Source organism: Mizuhopecten yessoensis, unplaced genomic scaffold (assembly GCF_002113885.1).
Source record: "Mizuhopecten yessoensis strain PY_sf001 unplaced genomic scaffold, ASM211388v2 scaffold897, whole genome shotgun sequence".
Taxonomy (NCBI): Eukaryota; Metazoa; Mollusca; class Bivalvia; order Pectinida; family Pectinidae; genus Mizuhopecten; species Mizuhopecten yessoensis.
The window spans coordinates 300,746-320,853 of NW_018403776.1; the positions used below are offsets into that span (position 1 = coordinate 300,746).

At 36.6% G+C, this 20,108-nt stretch overlaps 1 protein-coding gene across 1 annotated transcript in view; it reads right to left on the reverse strand.

Moving 5' to 3' along the window:
• Positions 1 to 20,108, reverse strand: part of LOC110453878 (zinc phosphodiesterase ELAC protein 2-like) — a 41,844-nt gene that overhangs the window by 9,033 nt on the left and 12,703 nt on the right. The window contains exons 9-17 of the mRNA XM_021503073.1: positions 18,928 to 19,075; positions 15,107 to 15,373; positions 12,860 to 12,966; positions 11,174 to 11,261; positions 9,194 to 9,332; positions 5,414 to 5,562; positions 3,691 to 3,763; positions 3,310 to 3,433; positions 1,331 to 1,409 (exon numbers count right to left, since the gene is read on the reverse strand). Coding sequence (XP_021358748.1) covers positions 1,331 to 1,409; positions 3,310 to 3,433; positions 3,691 to 3,763; positions 5,414 to 5,562; positions 9,194 to 9,332; positions 11,174 to 11,261; positions 12,860 to 12,966; positions 15,107 to 15,373; positions 18,928 to 19,075 — 1,174 coding nt within the window. The remainder of the gene's footprint in view (positions 1 to 1,330; positions 1,410 to 3,309; positions 3,434 to 3,690; positions 3,764 to 5,413; positions 5,563 to 9,193; positions 9,333 to 11,173; positions 11,262 to 12,859; positions 12,967 to 15,106; positions 15,374 to 18,927; positions 19,076 to 20,108) is intronic.

A 20,108-nucleotide genomic window follows, 5' to 3' on the forward strand; every position in this document is an offset into this window, starting at 1 on the left:
AGTTGCACTGCACAGCTAGGGACCAAGGGGAACCTACATACAAAATTTGAGAAAGATCTCTCTAGTACTTCCCAAGAAATAGTGATAACAAACTTTCAACATCAAAATCCAAGATGGCTGCCTGTCGGCCATGTTGTTTATCAGATCAATCTCAAAAGTTGCCCTGCACAGCTAAGGACCAACGGGAACCTACATATAGAATTTGAGAAAGATCCCTCTGGTACTTCTTGAGAAATAGCGATAACAAACTTTCATTATCAAAATCCAAGATGGCTGCCTGCCGGCAATGTTGTTTTTCCGATCAGTCTCAAAAGTTGCCCTGCACAGCTAAGGACCAAGGGGAACCAACATATAGAATTTGAGAAAGATCCCTCTGGTACTTCTTGAGAAATACCGATAACAAGAATTGTTTAAGGACGGTCGACGGATGACGGACCAAGGACGCAGGGTGATTTGATGGTGGGCTAAAAAATGGACTCTCGTGACCTTGGAAGCAGTTCAGGTCAGTGATTTGAACAAACTCAGAGTCCTTTGTTGCAGCAAGCTATAAGACAATAGATATTTTTATGACATGGCTATGAGGCTGATAGCATATTTGTCAGCCTTCAGGTAGAGTTATTTTCTGAAGGAGAAACCCAAGGAAAACAAAGGGCTGGCAAATGGGATATCATCTTAATAAATAGCAAGGTGACAAGTGTGTTTTTTCCTGTATGGATGAAGAAAGTATTCTCCACCGCTCTGTGTTTACCAATGCCGCTGTTTTTTTCCATGTTTTACACTTAAATACCATGTAACACATGTGTGCGATGATTTTAACACGTGTTTGGTGATTATACCACACAAACAAATAATTATGTAAGTCCTCATCTGAAAGGTCCAGAAACTTGTGAAAACCACTGTTTTCAGCCATCTGTATTGCTGTTAGGCCTAACATCTTTATAGTTAGTTACTACGCCATGTGTAACAATAGTTATAGGTGGCATACGTTAGGCGACACCTGACTGGCTGACAGCAGCATGTAAATGGAGGGTGTCAGTCCTGCAGAAGGTGATAGGTCACTAAATTATTGACTATTTACTAGTTGATTTACAACAAAGGTTTTGGCAGAAGTGTCGATAGCTTTAATTTACTACCTACTGAAGTTACCATTAGGAGGTACATTATCATTATTCTAGACCTTATGGATCTTTCAAAGTCATTTGCATATTTCAACAGATTTGAGAAATGTGACTGTTAGTCAAATTGGATCAAGCTTTGATTGAGCTTCAACCAAACAACCTGTAAGACAATTATTGATGTCAAGCTGGCAAATGTGCCCTACTATATTTACCTATGATTGGACTTCCTGGCAAAATCTGCTGATGTAGAAGGAAAGGTTGCTTCATGTATCAAGATGTCACAGTTGTAACCTGGGTAATAAAAAAATATTTTTGTGATTAGTGAAAGAAATAATCATATACTTATACAACCATACATCACAATTAACTTTTCTCCATCAGAACCACTTTCATTTAACAGACTTTAATGTAAGGAAAACTAGAAATACCTAAAACATTATGTCCCACCTAGTGTTGGTAATCGGACAAAATTTCATGATTGATTTTTAACTAGCTGTTGATAGATTTTAATAATCATTGTAAAGAAATACATGATGAAATCCTCCATACTGTTGTTGCGAGTCCTTCACGCAAACAATGGATCTGTAATTTATCGTCTGAAATAATCATATGCAGGCTTGAAAGCAAAAGTAAATCTGTGACAATGCTAACACAGCAGCTGGAAATATGTATCAAGATATTTCTGCTGCTTAGTATTCAGGAGACAGATAGGCTTGAAATTTTGAATCACTCTCCACATGTATTGGGTTCATACCTGGTGGAATAACTTATAGGTACACACCTGGTGACGTAACTTAGCTACACACCTGGTGACATAACTTAGCTACACACCTGGTGACGTAACTAAGCTACACACCTGGTGACGTAACTTAGCTACACACCTAGTGACATAACTTAAGTACACACCTGGTGACGTAACTTTGGTACACACCTGGTGACATAAGTTTGGATCACACCTGGTGACATATCTTTTGTACACACCTGGTGACAAAACTTTTGTACACACCTGTTGACATAACTTTTGTACACGCCTGGTGACATAACTTTGTAACACACCTGGTGACAGAAGTTTGGTGCACACCTGGTGACATAACTTTTGTACAGACGTGGTGACATAAGTTTGGAACACACCTAGTGACATAACTTTGGAACACACCTGGTGACATAAGTTTGGAACACACCTGGTGACATAACTTTGGTACACACCTTGTAACATAACTTAGGTACACACCTGGTAACATAAGTTTGGTGCACACCTGGTGACATAACTTTGGAACACACCTGGTAACATAGCTAAGGTACACACCTGGTGACATAACTTTGGAATACAACTGGTGTCATAACTTAAGTACACACCTGGTGATTAGTTTTAGCAGACAGCCAGTGACATCATCGAGGTACACAATTTAGACACTCACCCTAGTGACACAATTAGGATACTAACCATGTTGTTAATTTTCATGCTTGTATTAGTATGTGCCATTAATTTAAATCTTGTACTCTTATCTGGTGCTTCGCACCGAGTCATTTCATCATCATTCTTTTTTTGCCATTATTTATTATTACATTTTTGCTCTCTTTTATAAATTTAATTTTGAATTCTACTATCTCTTTTCATTCGATTTACCTATTTTGCTTCTTCTTTCATGCAGGTTTTATACGCCTATCTGTACATACGTTTACATTCACTTCCACTCCTTTTTCTCACTTTGTTAATACATGTATGTGCATGTGCATGTTTAAGTTTCATAAAAGTTAGTTGTGTTATTTACCGTAATTATCTATACCATAGCTCAACTCGGATAATAGTCGTTTTATCTGTTTATTTGTTAAGTTTCCCTTAGCCGGGTCAATCATCCCGAGAGCTCAGCTTCAGTATTGGCCATATCTACTCTTACCACTTGAGCCGAGCCATCGATATGATTGACCAGGCTATGCACTCTATATATTCCGGAAAACATGTTGAAGGTAACACAACTTAGATACACAGCCTGGTGACACAATTTTGATTCACACCCCAGTGGCAGAGCTTTCTCTAATACACAAAATAAGAATGTACACAACACCAGGTTTGGATACCCTTCCCAGAAAATTTGAGTCAAGTGTTGTAACAGTCATTATGTTGTTCTATATCCTAAACTAAATATTTGTTTTTCAAGCTGCATTTGTATCGTTCGACTATCATACTCACCTAAATTGATGAGATTAATATTATACATAGTATCTCCCGAGAAAACCAGGTGCCATCCAGCTTCATGTTTGAAGGAAACAGAATGTGCCCGTCCACGGTTGTGAAGTGCTTTTACTGTTCTCAACTGTAAAACCAGCATGCAAACAATTTATGAGCCATAAAGTATAAAACATAGATCATAAGAGTGAACTAACAAGTCTTAACACATCATGCAATCATTTATTAAAAATTGATATTTATGACATTTTAAAGTGAATTATCATCTAACATTCCTTTAAATAAAACTGATCACAGATTAAGGATAGAAAGCAAAACCTTTCTTAATAAAAAAAGTTATTAATATACTTAATAAAACCAATCATAACCATAGACACATATTACCTCTTTCAGTTTTAGTTTTTGATGAATTTCTGATGAATATCCTACTGATCTGAAGGTCCTAGACATGTGCATCCTGAATAATTAAAAACAACAACATAAACTTCAGTATGTAGCCTTAAACAGAAACTAAATATATATCAGTACAAGTGTTAAATATGAATTTTCAATAGTATGAAACATTTTAGTAGTACATAACTAAACCATTCTACATTCTCCCAGATGTTCTACAAAAAACAAAAAAAAACTATTTATTTTAAAACAGTTGTGAAACACAATTCTATCAACTTATACACATTGGCCCGAATGGGAGGTTGGAGGGGGGTCTCAATGTGGAAAGTAACTGGAGCAACTGGGGAAAACACATATGGTCAGACAGAAGACCCTGGCTGCCACAGTGAAAAGTAGGATGGAGAGACAAGAATAGAGGAACCAAGTGTTACAGACAAGTAGGATGGAGAGACAAGAATAGAGGTCCCAAGTGTTACAGACAAGTAGGATGGAGAGACAAGAAAAGAGATACCAAGTGTTACAGACAAGTAGGATGGAGAGACAAGAATTGAGTTACCAAGTGTTACAGACAAGTAGGATGGAGAGACAAGAATAGAGATACCAAGTATTACAGACAAGTAGGATGGAAAGACAAGAATAGAGGTCCCAAGTGTTACAGACAAGTAGGATGAAGAGACAAGAAAAGAGTTACCAAGTGTTACAGACAAGTAGGATGGAGAGACAAGAATAAAGTTACCAAGTGTTAAAGACAAGTAGGATGGAAAAACAAGAAAAGAGTTACCAAGTGTTACAGACAAGTAGGATGGATAGACAAGAATAGAGGCTCCAAGTGTTACAGACAAATAGGATGGAGGGACAAGAATAGAGTTCCCAAGTGTTACAGACAAGTATTATGTAGAGACAAGAATAGAGTTACCAAGTGTTGCAGACAAGTAGGATGAACAGACAAGAATAGAGTTCCCAAGTGTTACAGACAAATAGGATGGAGAGACAAGCCCCCAGTTACCAAGTGTTAAAAACAAGTAGGATGGAGAAGCAAGAATAGAGATACCAAGTGTTACAGACAAGTAGTATGGAGAGACAAGAAAAGAGTTACCAAGTGTTGCAGACAAGTAGGATGGGGAGACAAGAATAGAGTTCCCAAGTGTTACAGACAAATAGGATGGAGAGACAAGCCCCCAGTTACCAAGTGTTACGAACAAGTAGGATGGAGATACAAGAATAGAGTTACAAAGTGTTACAGACAAATAGGATGGAGGGACAAGAATAGAGTTACCAAGTGTTGCAGACAAGTAGGATGGATAGACAAGAATAGAGGCTCCAAGTGTTACAGACAAGTAGGATGGAGAAAAAAGAATAGAAATACCGTGTTACAGACAAGTAGGATGGAGAAACAAGAATAGAGATACCAAGTGTTACAGACAAGTAGGATGGAGAGACAAGAATAGAGTTACCAAGTGTTAAGATGTGGATTGCAAATCAATTTTATTCTTTTAAGTCCCCTTAGCTGAAGGCCTAATAGAAAAAAACACTCAAAGGAGATCCCAATTAATTGCCTTTTATGATAACATGCAGTGAGTTACAGCAGGCTTATCCCGAGAACCTGCAGAGGTCAATACACGCGAGTCTTATTCTTACTTCTTTTGCACTAGAACAGTAATATTAACCAAATATAAAAGCAAACCAACGGATGGACAATTATTTATAAACTTACTTTGTCTCTTCCAAAATGTTGGGCACAAAATAGGCTATAGCATATCTTAAAACTACCATATCATCCTCTCCAATGATGTCAACAGGCTCCACAGGAACACCAATCTCCTTAAATGCCAGATGTCTTTGCTTAAGAATACCAGCTAGGCCCTACAACAACCAAAATACAAATGATCAAATCAAAATTCACGATATTTCCCTAAAGCTATCCATACCCTGTGAACAACTAAGAAAAGTAGAAATCCACAGTTCCCATCTGATAAAAGAGTACATATTGGTTAGTAAAAAATGTACATTCAAGCAAAAAAAAATGTGTAGAGCAACAAAGCCATATAAAGTTGAATCCTGTTAAACTACACACCTGTTTCTGGATAAAATGTCGGAAATAATGAATTTCCCTAGAAGTGAAACTAAAGCAGATCATGATTAACATTCATTTCTTTAACATTCTAAGAACAAGAGGCCCAATGGGCCTGCATCGCTCACCTGGTGTTAATCTCACACTTGTAATCTTAAAAGTGGACTAAAATACAGCTACAGGCAGCTGATCAGCGTTTGATTCATAAGAACCAATTAAAAGATTTAAACATATGACGCCCGTGACATTGAATATCGAACAAGGACATTAGGTTGAAAGTGGGTCAAGGTCATTCATTTGAACAAACTTTGTAGACCTTCATCCCAGCGTGCTACAGTCCCAATACCAGTACCCTGGGCGTTTTGGTTATTGAAAAGTGGTTTGAAGATTTTACGACTTTTGACCCCCTGTGACTTTGAAAGTGGGTCAAGGTCATTCATTTGAACAAACTTGGTAATCATTCATCCCAGCATGCTACAGGCCAAATGTCAGTACCCTGGGCCTTTTGGTTATTCAGAAGAAGTTGTTTGAAGATTTTAACATATTTGACCCCTGTGACCTTGAAAGTAGTTCAAGGTCATTCGTTTGAACAAACATGGTAGCCCTTCATCCCAGCATGATACTGGCCAAATATCATCAGCCTGGGCCTCTTGATTATTCAGAAGAAGTTGTTTAATTAAGCATTGAACTGTCAAAAACAGTTCAATACTTATATTTACGTTTTTTCTTCCTCTTATGTTCTTTTTTAACTTAGAATTTATATTTAAAATTAAAAATGCCCGCCTTATCGACAGTCCACACAATTTCGTTCAATGATTTGAACAGCGTATTGTCGCGTGCTGATCAGCAAACAAAGTAGTACTTTATTTTAACAAACACTTCAATTTCATTTCACAATTCAGTATCAATACAATTGCGTATGATATGTCTATAGGGTGATTTAAGTTTATCAATAGAAATCTGAGCTGAAAGTTAGATTTTAAATTGTTCCGATTTCCCCCCAGAACAAATTTCGCGCATGGATAAATACAGTGAACACCGTGAATCCGACCTTGACCTCCATGAGGGAGTTATTTTTGGAAGATAAATTGAATGTTTCTCTTTGCTCATTTTGTGAAGAATCCATACGTGAATTTATTTGTTGATGGTATGGGAATCTGACTACAGTCGGTATATTCTATAACAGCCTCATTATTTGACATGTCATGATCAGAAACTGGGGAAACCGTGGCTGCGAGACGTGTGAAACTGATATCGTTTGAAGTAAGTGATCTTGCAACGGAGCACAGGGGTTCGTTACAAATGTCTGAAATGTTTATGTGTGCTGTGACTCATATCAGTAGGTCTGTAACATTTCAGACATTTGTAACTAACCCCTGTTGATCTGATAAATTGCATGAGTATTAAAATTGCATTGGTGATTTCAACCGATGTGCATTTTTTACGATATTGCAGATCTTGGTCTTGTTTTTGTTGTAATAAAAGTATTTTTTATTTACTTTTTTCTTTTGCACATAAATTTACAATGACATTGTCAAGTCTCACAATGCCCAGCGATATTTCAGCAGCCGTCATGTTTATTTACATTGGATATTGTAGTTCCGGTCAGTGTTGTATTAAAAAACTAAAAAGCACACGTTGTAAATAGCCCTGAACTCATTCACCCATGAAAACACATTTTGTTCCAAGGTTGGAATAGTTCATTACAAACTTTCAGGGGTGAATGAGTTAATTGGACACATGTGTCGACTTACAAACGTTCAATTGTCCCAGCATTGATCCATCTGAGCATTGTTAAAGGTTACCATGGGGACATGCATGTGACAATTTTAATGTCATACTAATTTTCTATATAAGAATGAATACTACTGTACACACTTATTTTAGCACACTCATTTTTTTCTCTCATAATGTTCAAATATTATATCTAGAAACCGTATGTTTCTCTTGTGAATATATTATTCCTGTGTATGACCATGAACTTTGATGTCACAGTGGAAGATGAGGTCGTAAAGAAACCCATTGTTGTTATGGCAGAAATGTATTTCTCTCACCCTGACATATGTATTCACACTTATACTGGTACAAAATATCCTTGTCCTACTCTATGGTGGAGACAAGGTGATTCCCTTATCATAACAATTATATGATGTCAATCAACAGTGCATTCACCTCATTTCAACAAGGTACTGACCCCATAATGTCAACATTGTATTATATATGAGACAGCGTGATAACAGGAAAGGATCATTCGTCTTTTTGGGTGAGATGAGGGATCTCAACCATCAGGCAAAGATTCTTAAGTTGCAAAAACTCAGCAAGCCTTGGGTTGCAACTTAAAAATTATTCACCCTTGGGTTGAGATCTCCCTATCTCACCCCTAAGGGGGTGACGGATCGATGAATCAAAAATGGGTGTGATCACGAAACTTTATCATCATGACCTCACAAACTTTATGACATCAAAATTGTTGAAAGCTTGTCAATGCTGTTTGAATGACAAAGGTGATTTTGCCATCAGCAACTGATACCCAACTCACAGAGATAATATGTATGTAATCAGAAATTTACTATTGCTCTTGTGTTGTCTGTGGTGTATTTTACCAAAATTTGGGTTAACTGGCTAGAGAAAAAGAGTCATCAGTTATTTATTTATGGAGGATGTGCAAGTTCTATCCTCAAGTGTAGAATCTGATGATCAGAACCTCCGAAAGCCTTGGTTCCAATTCTGGATTCTATATCCTTAGGTAAAAAAAAACATATCTTCAAAAGATATATATGACAAACTTTATTAATAATGAATACACCCAGGACTTAAATCAGCACAAAACTCTTCTATAATTATCCCCCTTTGGTAACATTACCATGGGACTAAGATTTTTGAAGGTACAAAATGTGCTCATTCACAGGTATGGTCTCTGTTTCTGCAAATAGGATAACTACAGGTAGGATTAAATCACAAGTGGTTGTAACTACAGGTAGGATTAAATCATAAGTGGTTGTAACTACAGGTAGGATTAAATCACAAGTGGAAGTTAAACAAATATTGAAATAAACGCAACATATGACCAATAAGCTAACAATGGGAAAGTTTGACCGGTAAACAGAAAGGAATATTAAGTTGAACCCACAAAAGAAAAGAAAAATTAAGTTTTACCAAACAAAAGAAAAGAATTATTAAGTTTTACCCAACAAAACAAAAAAGTATTACAAACAAAAGAATTATTAAGTTTTACCTAACAAAAGATAAGATTCATACTTTCTTTGTTTTGTTGGATAAAACTTACCTAATACTTCTTCTGTTTTGTTGGGTAAAACTAAATAATTCTTTTCGTTTGAAGGTTTAGACCAGAAAAGGAAATCATTATAGGATCTAATCCCGCACCTTAAAACAGTGTAAAGTACATGGTAGGTTCAAACTTACCGCAATGTGGTCTGCATGTAAATGAGAAATAAAAATGCACTTGATTTTTCTCAGCATTTCATTTGTCTTGCTACCGAAGTGGAGGCACATTTGAATGTAGGTGCCTTCTCCACAGTCCAGCAGAATGGCAGTGTCTGGGCTGAAATTATACTCAAACTTTACAAACAATAGCAACACATTCGAGCAGAACGGCAGTGTCTGGGCGGAAATTATACTCAAACTTCACATACAAAAGCAACACATTCCAGCAGAACGGCAGTGTCTGGGCTGAAATTATACTCAAATTTTACATATAAAAGTAGAAGATTCCAGCAGAATGGCAGTGTCTGGGCTGAAATTATACTCAAATTTTACACACAAAAGCAACACACTCCAGCAGAACGGCAATGTCTGGACTGAATTTTTTATCAATTTTACATACTAAAGTATCATTATTCATAAATACCATTTATGAACCGTATACTGCTATTGATAGTAAACATGCGTACAACCACAAATGCAGTTTCTTGATATGTTTACTGTAAATTAAGTACAATTTGAAACACCTCATTTTCTGTCAACACTTTTCTTTCATACTGGTCAGTTAATTTACATAAATAGCCAACTTTGTTTGTAAACATTATGATCAGCCTATGTAAGATAACAGTAGCAAGCATGGTTATCATACAAGGGCAAAGCTTATCTTACATGGCGGACATGAGAGAAAAAGACGCCTTTTTTCCTGGACCCATTTTCCTGGAGGGAGACTAATAAAATCTTTCATCCCCTTGTGGGTGGGATAGGGGGATCTCAACCTGAGGGGGGAAGATTCTTAATTTGCCAAACACGAGGCTTTGCAGAGTGTTTGGCAACTTAAGAATCTTACCCCCCAGGGTTGAGATCCCCCTATCTCATCCCCGAGGGGGTTAATGATTATTTTTCTCTTACCCTGTTGTTCCTGTCCAAGTGTAAGACGAAGCATATTGTTTGTAAACAGGAACATGTGGATAGCGTATTAATATTATATGTATACGTCAGACGGTTCTTGCATCATATTTTAAACATTTTAAAATCAATCCAATCTTCTTTGATGTCAAATGTAAACACGACAAGATTAGCAGACGAACTTGTGTATGTGTGTGACCACATAAAAGTAGTCCTTGTTCCGGGTCACATCAGTGATGTAAGGTTTATTGTGGAGAATGTGCAAAGAGTATGTGTAGCTTGTCTCAACCCTAGGGTGAGACAAGGAAATCTCACACCGGTAAAAGTAAGGATAAGTCTGTCCAGGGTAAGAGAAATCCTTTTCTCTTAACTTGGACAGGTGAAGCCACGATTTTACTGATGAGAGATATCCTTTTCTCTTAACCTGGACAGGTGTAGCCATGATTTTATTTATGAGAGATATCCTTTTCTCTCAACCTGGACAGGTGTAGCCACAATTTTACTGATGAGAGATATAATTTTCTCTTAATCTGGACAGGTGTAGCCACGATTTTACTTATGAGAGATATCCTTTTCTCTTAACCTGGACAGGTGTAGCCACGATTTTACTGATGAGAGATATCCTTTTCTCTTAACCTGGACAGGTGTAGCCACGATTTTACCGGTGTGAGATTTCCTTGTCTCACCCTAAGGTTGAGACGGGGGGATTCATAACAATGGAATTATGTCACTTCAACAATACAATCACATCACGTCAACAAACCATCAATGTCATGTCAACCCTGAATTGAGAATGTAACATTATCATAACATTGTGTATATGATACACAATGGGAGAACAAGTTTAGAGAAAAAGAATCATTCATCCCCTTGTGGGTGAGATAGGGGAATCTCAACCCTCGGGGAAAGATTCTTAAGTTGCCAAACACTCGGCAAAGCCTTGAAAGCCTTGTGTTTGGCAACTTAAGAACCTCCCTAATCTCGTCCACAAGGAGTGAAAGAATAACCATGTATATATGTAGAAGTGGGAAAGAAAATATCAGTGTGGTAACTTACTCTATCTGAAGATATATTCCGGTTACATTCCTCAACATGGCAGGTTTTGTGGCTGCAGTCCCTAGGAACAATATTACTGGGTATACCACTGCAAATCAATGTCAAACACACCAATTATATTCACTTTTTTTTGTGCCACTCAAAAATATAACCCAATCAGAGGGTCAGAGTTATATTTCTATAAATGATCGACAAACGGCCAGACAGATGGTCATCATACAGAGGGTATGACTGTTTATCAGTATATAAATATATCTCCAAATGATAGAACTGAAATTTTAGCACTTATTAGTGTGAAGGTCACACTGATAAAATGTTTGTACACTGCAAACCTTCTGTGGCTGGCAGCAGCCCTTGATGTAGCTTGTGTTTACAGAGGTAATTAGTGTTTATTCAGGACTCTTTCTTCTGATTTCCAGATCAGATGTCAACATATTTTGTTAGGATGTCGATATCAATAACTGACAAGATGGTTTTACATCTGAGCACAAACACAATGTAAATCCAAGTTTCAGACTTGCTGGATAATTATCTTGGATTTATCATCGGAGCAAGCAAATTGGCAAGTCAACATATTCTTCTGTTATGTTGACATCTTCCTCTGCGATATTGACATCTTCTCATATGTCAACATAATTTAGAGATTATATCAACATCATTTAGAGATTATGCCAACATAATTTAGAGATTATGCCAACATCATTTAGAGAGTATGTCAACATCATTTAGAGAGTATGTCAACATAATTTAGAGAGTATGTCAACATAATTTAGAGAGTATGTCAACATCATTTAGAGATTATGTCAACATCATTTAGAGATTAAGTCAACATCATTAAGTCATAAGTCAGCAACTCAAAGGCAGAAATATGCCACCATACACAGCAGGTTATCTTTATTTATTTTGTTTTATTCCAATACATTTTGATTAACATCAATTATTGTTATCAATAATAATATCATATCAATATTTTAATAACAGAAGTATCTAACCTTTCACCCCTGTTTAATAATTAAAAAAATTGATTTAATCAAAAGTGTATATACATTTATTCAGCTAACTTCTTTGGAATTCAAGCACTGGCATTTACTCTGAATCAATAGCATCTTCCAAACAACAACTCAATCATCGCTTTAATGAGTAATTTATTCTACGTTTGAATCTCCTCATATTGTACTTTGTGCAGTTTGAAATTTTCCCTACAGTACCCTCTTACATGTGAGCTTTTATTAAAACGGTTTCTTTTTATTCAAGTCCAACTGTTAACACAAATATCTCATTAGATTTATATAACAATATACTTCTAATACTTGCCCGAGATGTATTGTGTAAATTTAAAGCAACACACGTGTTGTCCGTCGATAGTGTAGTAGTACATGTTTACTTCTCACTGAAAGGCCCAGATATTTATCACTGGCTTTCTTAAAAGAAAAACTGACCACACTGGACGTTGGCTTCAGGTCATGTCATTATGACGTAAAGTTTGGTTAGGAGGTATAAATGTTCAGTATCTCATTGATTTGAAGGGGTGTCATTTGTCTACCGTAAATAGTCCCTTTAACAGATTATTGCATTGGTGAATTAGGCACACTCACCAAGTATACAATTCGTTGAATACCACATATTCATTCTAATCTGGACTGAACGTATCTATGTTTACGATACCCTAAAGAGGTTTCATTTTACCTTTATCTCGATTTTGCTTTTGCACAAACTCCTGGACTGATTGAAGATATTTTTCATCTTTTTTCTTTAAATTCTTCATTCCTTTCTTGAAAGATCTTTGTGGGTTCCTGAAAATGAAATGACTTTCAGTTAAGTAGTTGCTTTGGGTATCATAACACGTGCCTGGAATATATGTATATGATTACTTTCTCTTTGACAAGTCTGATATAAAGCTACCATAACACTATGGAGGAGCACCTGTTTTTGCTTCTGATGTTTCACTTTGTGATGTTATCAATAGAATATTGTAAATTAATAATTGTTCAACTGAATTCATACACATTCAAATTCTGAAAAGGATCCAAAAATGTAATTAAGTGATATTCTCTCCATTTTTTTGACAGCTTTAATATCTAAATTTAACTTCTCATAGGGACAAATTTTGGTTTGTTCAACTTGATTTTCTTGTATCCCATGTGAAATCTGTATAATCCTTAAACCTACATGTACAAATTGAACTACAGTAAAACCTTGTTATATCCCCACCTTCTGTCCTCTGTGATTTTGGCGGTATAACAAGTTTGGCGGTATATCAGGTTTACAGTTTTAAACCCAAATGTTCACACACCAACTGAACTTATACTTTAGGAAAAGAAAAAAGAAAAAAAAATCATAATACGTCTTTTTCTTTAAAATTGTAATTTAATGTATCGAATTGTTGAGCGTGCAAAACATACAGCTGATTACCTGGTCAGTTGGCAGTCACGTGTAACAATACAATGAACACACGTACGTAACATTCCTGTCATCAGCATATACCTGTACTTGACTCAAATTGGCAGTATTTAACGAGGTCGAAATAGCGTGATTTTAACAATTTGTTTTGGGAATATGATGGCGGATGGCTGTATGCGGGTTTGGCGTTACAAAGGGTGCATTAACGGTGGGGAAATACGTTCTGAGTAAACTAATGGTGGTATGCAGGTTTGGTGGTTTAACGAGGTGGCATTACAACAGGGTTTTACTGTACCTGGTAATGGGCTATTTTAGAATGTCTTGACCAAATACAGCATTTCAATTATCAGAATCAAAATCCAGTAGTAGCCAGAATTGGCCCAGATATTGCGACTGTGTGGGGGTCCGATCCGTGTGTACCATTGAGCTATGAAACATTACTTCCTCTTTTGTGAAGTCCTACAGATGGTTTAACAGTGTTGCACTTATTTATACAGATACCTGTGCAATTTTTGTGTATCAGGTATGTTGATCATTATAGCCATGTTGTCGGTCGGCATGTTTGGAATTTGTGGTCTGGACAAGGTTTGTACAGGTATTTCACAGTTCTAGGCTATTTAGGGCCTTTTAAGGGCCTTTTCAAATAAAATTCAGTTATAAAATCTCCTACCATTTGAAAGCTTTTAAAATACTATTTATAGTTTGTAGCATGGACACCAGGTAGTCATACAAACCTGTGTCTGCTGACCTAACAGCCATGTTGTCTGTTTAGAGTTTATAGCATGGACACCAGTTAGTCATACAACCCTTTGTCTGCTGACCTTACAGCCATGTTGTCTGTTTAGAGTTTATAGCATGGACATCATGTAGTCATACAAACCTGTGTCTGCTGACATTACAGCCATGTTGTCTGTTTAGAGTTTATATCATGGACACCAGTTATTCATACAACCCTTTGTCTGCTGGCCTTACAGCCATGTTGTCTTTTTAGAGTTTATAGCATGGACATCAGGTAGTCATCCAAACCTGTGTCTGCTGACATTACAGCCATGTTGTCTGTTTAGAGTTTATAGCATGGACATCATGTAGTCATACAAACCTGTGTGTGGTGACCGTACAAGCATGGTGTCTGTTTATAGTTTATAGCGTGGACATCAGGTAGTCATACAAACCTGTGTCTGCTGTCCTAACAGCCATGTTGTCTTTTTAGAGTTTATAGCATGGACATCAGGTAAACATACAAACCTATGTCTGCTGACATTACAGCCATGTTGTCTGTTTAGAGTTTATATCATGGACACCAGTTATTCATACAACCCTTTGTCTGCTGGCCTTACAGCCATGTTGTCTGTTTATACTTTATAGCATGGACACAAGGTAGTCATACAACCCTGTGCCTGCTGACCTTACAGCTATGTTGTCTGTTTATAGTTTATAGTATGGACATCAGGTAGTCATCCAAACCTGTGTCTGCTGACCTTACAGCCATGTTGTCTGTTTATAGTTTGTAGCATGGACATCAGTTATACCAACCTGAGTGTACTGGTCAGGCGTGGTACCATATTCTGAAATTGTAGAGAGTGTCCACATCTCACTGACAACATTTTCTGTGTATTCGTTTTACTTCTTAATACTTGATTTGAGTTGTCGTGGTGTTGATCTAAATTTGCATGGGAAGGAAATAATGGGAAAACTTTATTGTCCAATTCATGAAGAACTTTCTGTAAAACTCTGATGTGATTCTGAGATGGTTGTCCTTGTCTCTCATCAACGTGAATGTGTTCATTTGAGGCATGAGATCTGTAGAAGAAATGAAGACACATCATTACAGAGGTTTGAGTACTGCCTGCGGTATATACAAATTAGGTGTTCAAACAATGCAGACAGTTTAACTTACTTTTTGGGAAGTGTACCTTGCTACTTTACTGTAAAAAATACTTTTTGTCAACCATTGTTTTGACCAAGTTTAGAACCATCAGATCTACAGTGATATAATAAATTATTGGGAAAAAAGGGATGCACATACTGGGATGTATTACCACCCCTGACACACACACCTCACATATTTATTGTGGTAGAGTGGTGTTTACATACCTATAATATACTATCCACGGATGATAAATAAATAATTTGTGAACCGCTTTGAGATGACCTACAAACTAGGTTGTGATAAAGCTGTATATAAGAACCTCAAATTATTATTATTATCATTACATACTGTTTTGAAGTCTTTAAAGCTGTCTAATAAGTTCAGTATATATAATGTTATAGCTAGACCATGGGGCAAGTACATTATACATAAGGATCTCTACCCAAATAACTATGTTAGGTGTATGTCAGGGTATGGTACACGTACTAGTAGGATATCTAACAGTGTCTTTAGTAATTGTTAATTCCAAATATATTTCACGAATGTGGCTAATATTTTGATATCTCTCACAAGTGTGCAGCACACAAGTTAAATAGTCAAATTATTTAAAAAAAAGTCCTGTCTTGTCAGCTCAGATCACTACGCCATGTTGATAAGCACCAAATCTAATGGTGGGGAGTGGAAAAATTGCAGAGTTATTGTATCACCACTTATATCCTTAAGAGAAGCTATCAACACCAACTATGTAATTTACCACTGTCACTGTAAGAGATGACCCTGGTTCTTTTATACTTTCTAAAATTGATTACCCTTACTTGGGACTTGAAGATGCTGACACTATCACGGTTTCATTTGACATGAGTTCCCTTTTACAAAATACAGTAACACCCTGCTAACTCAAACTCGTGGGCCCAGATCAATAGGGACCACGGAACCAAATCAAAAATAGATTATGGGTTTTTCCCTTTTGGGCAGAAGATTTAATAGGATGGTGAATGCCTCGGGCCTGCTGGTTGGATATTTAGGTGGCAGAAGTTTCAAAAGTTGTATGTGTGGGTTGAGCAATATATATAGATGTAATATACCCGGTATGTATAAAAAAAATTAATAAAAATTCAAGTCTGCTTTTGCCTGGGTGAGTTCATTAAGTGTGTAATTTGTTGTAAATTTTGGTCGATTTTTGGTGCCACACACACAAGATGGCGGCCCCGTTATAAAAATAATTCAAACAGGCAGAATTTTTAAATATTTTTTCACAGTTGTGCGAGATGCTATTCTTCAAAATGAGGGCAGGTAAACCAGTGTGGATAACCCCATTTAACCAGGAGAGTGGTAAACGTTAACACTATCATCTATGGAAAATCATTTGGTTCTTCGGTCCCAATAAATAGTTCAAATACATGGTTTTCGACGAATCTGAGGTTCTTTCAACATTGTCATGGTTTGATCAGGTAGGACGACAGACAGTACGAGTACCGCAAATATCGCAGAATATACAATAGAAGGTTAATAAAGATGAAAACAAATAGCTGAACAATAAATACATGTATGGGGATTGCAGTCTGTGCCTCAAGGCATGTCAATGGCACGCGGCTATACACGCAGGTGTCTACCTGTTAGACGAATGGATAGGTTAAATAATAAGGTTTTGAGTGGTCGGGGATAAATCAGAGGTCAAGGAACACGGGTATTTAAGCGATGGCAGTACAAGTAATTTGAGGTTTATTTATGAAGAATATATATAAGAACACAGTCGGACAAAGCAAACTCTTTGAGGAATAGGGGGTATTGGAGTAAATGGGGTTTCAAGTAGTTAAAATTCCTGGCCTGCATAGTTTGCTGTTTTTCGTGAAAATGACAGTTTACTGTGGATTTAAACATTGTTTCCCCCAGCTTATAATTCCCCCCATGGTAGGTAACAGATGATTATTTTGGGCAGTAGAATCAGCTGATGTCTCAGACTGATTTTCTCAAGGCTTGCATATTGTTAAGCTAGCCGGGCTTTGAACACTCAGTGAAAAATCCCATTATGTTAGCCAAAATATAAATCAAAAGTACAGAAGATTTAATACTTCTATGTGCACCAATTAGTTAAACTGTATTTATTCCACTGTCGACTCTCCTGAAATTTATATACGATTACAGTAAGTAGTAGTTTTCAGGTACACCTACTCTGTTAATATCATGTTTTCTCATAAAATTAATAGGGAAAGTAAGATCCCAAGGACAGGGCCAGTCCAGGCAACTCTTAGTAGAATATCAAAATCTTCATGCTTGGAAATTTTATATTTTGTTATGGGGTGTGTATCTCAACTGTTTCTAAAGTTGTAACCCAGAAACTATATCTCTAAGGGTGTGGACAACCCACAGGGTTAAGTCTAACTAATGTCATCATTGTGTTTGTCTCTTTATCATTTATGCCTTGCAATTGCATATATGGTTATACAGTGGGGATCTTAATCATTTCTCAAGTAAAATCTCTTTTGAGCCCTACTCATCAGCCCTTGGGTTTAGCCATTCAACTGGTGCAATTTCAAATCCCAACTCTTAGTTCCAGAAAAAAAGTTACTTAAAGCAATATGGCTCAATTGTCTTTCTTGGCCCAGCCCCTCAGCTCCTCTCTATTTGTACAACTTTGAATCAGCTTCTCTCTATTTGTACATTTTGAATGACAGCAACCTGAGAAAATATGGTTGATATATATCTTTTAGTTCCAGAGAAGAAGTTGCATAAATCAATATGGCCAAATTGTCCCTTTTGGTCCTGCCCTTTAGCCCTCAATTTTGAATCCCTACCATCTAGGTATGCTTCAAGTCAAGATTTGTAAAATTCCATCAACAGTTAACAAGAGTACCGCGGGGCAGAACAATATATGCCTGTCCAATGCCATATAGTGTTATTGTTACTGAAATGAACAAAGGGCAATAACTTTTGCAAAAATCGTTGAATCAAAATCTTTTAAGGGTGACACAACTTCATATCATGATTATAATGTATACCAAGTTTTAAAGAAATTTGTTGAAAAATGTAGGAGGAGATTGCCGGACAAAAAACAAATACTGAAATAAACAAAGGGCAATTACTTTTGCAAAAATTGTTGAATCAAAATTCTTTTCAAGGAAACACAACAACATATCATGATTATTTAGCCTAAGTTTCAAAATAATAAAATAACTTTTGGAAAAAATTGTTGAATCAAAATCCTTATAAGGGAGACACAACTTCATATCATGATTATAACGTATACCAAGTTTCAAAGAGATCGGTTGAAAAATGTAGGAGGAGATTGCTGGACAAACAAAAGATTACGCCAGCCGGCCAACCCCGTACCATAATACTCCCGTCAAAATTTGACGGGCATATAAAAAGTTGTTTGAAGAAAATTGTTGACAGATGGATGATGGATGGAACGGCACAACATTAGCTCACCTTGGTACTTCGGACCGGGGAATCTAAAAAACAGAACCATTTCAAAATTCTTTACCTGTTGATTAATGTTTTGTAGCTAGGATCTTCCACTACACTGACAGGGGAAAGGTGGAATATATATGCTCCAGGTTCATTTAGGTGTTTCTGTAGATCTTCAGATTCCAACAGACTTTTTAGGTATCTTTTATCTGGACACTCCAGTACTAGAACAGCAAAAACATATTTTGGTGATGGAACCAAATATATATAAATTATAAAATATGCAAATGTATTCATACCTGGATTATGTGCAAACTAAGCAAATCCCATACATGTACAAATGTATTGTAACATAGAGTAGTGAATGTAGTGTATCTTTGGTAACTTCATTTTGCAAATCCCTTTGTTACCTCATCCTACAAACGAAGTCATTTATGGTACATCATACTACACAAATCCCAAGGGATGAAGTCAGATCCTGGGACCAATTTTTAACATTCCCATGTGTTGACCTAGGAAGTAAGTACCAAGAGGCAAGGCCACACCAAGAGATCAATGCAAGTAGCAAGATGGTTTCTGTCTTTTCAATTGTACACATGGTCATATGGTGAGTTTTCACCTGTTTCCATCTTACGACCAAGAGAGTAAATCCTAGGGTTAGGGCATGGAGATCTGAACTGTTTCCATGTTGTGGCTCAGGGACTAAGTTCCTGGCACAGGACAAGACCCTGGGACAAAACCTGTTAGTTTAGGTGTAGCAATCTCTTTATGCTCATTATGTTTGTATGAAGTTATATGTTTGGAATCTTAACCATTATTAAGAACTACGACTTTACATCCAAAATTCTTCTACTGGGGCACCACAAGGCATCACTTCTTCATTTATACAAAATATGATCAGCGTGTCCTGGTAAAATTTCAAACCAAATATGTTTAAACCTGTGCAGTTGTTCAGATGGAGTCGGATTGCCTTCATCATCATAACACTATTACTAATACATCATCATTTATCATTACACCATCCTCTAATCATCACTACATATTCACAATTCAAAATCATTGTCATCATCATTTATCATTACACCATCCTCCAAACATCACTACATATTCACAATTCAAAATCATTGTCATCATCATCTTATCATTGTTTTCATTATCGTCATTGATTCAAATTCATCGTCGTCATGATCATCAGGGATGCATATACTTTATATATACAGCATATGATTGCCTTGCCATAGTTATTGTACCACCAAA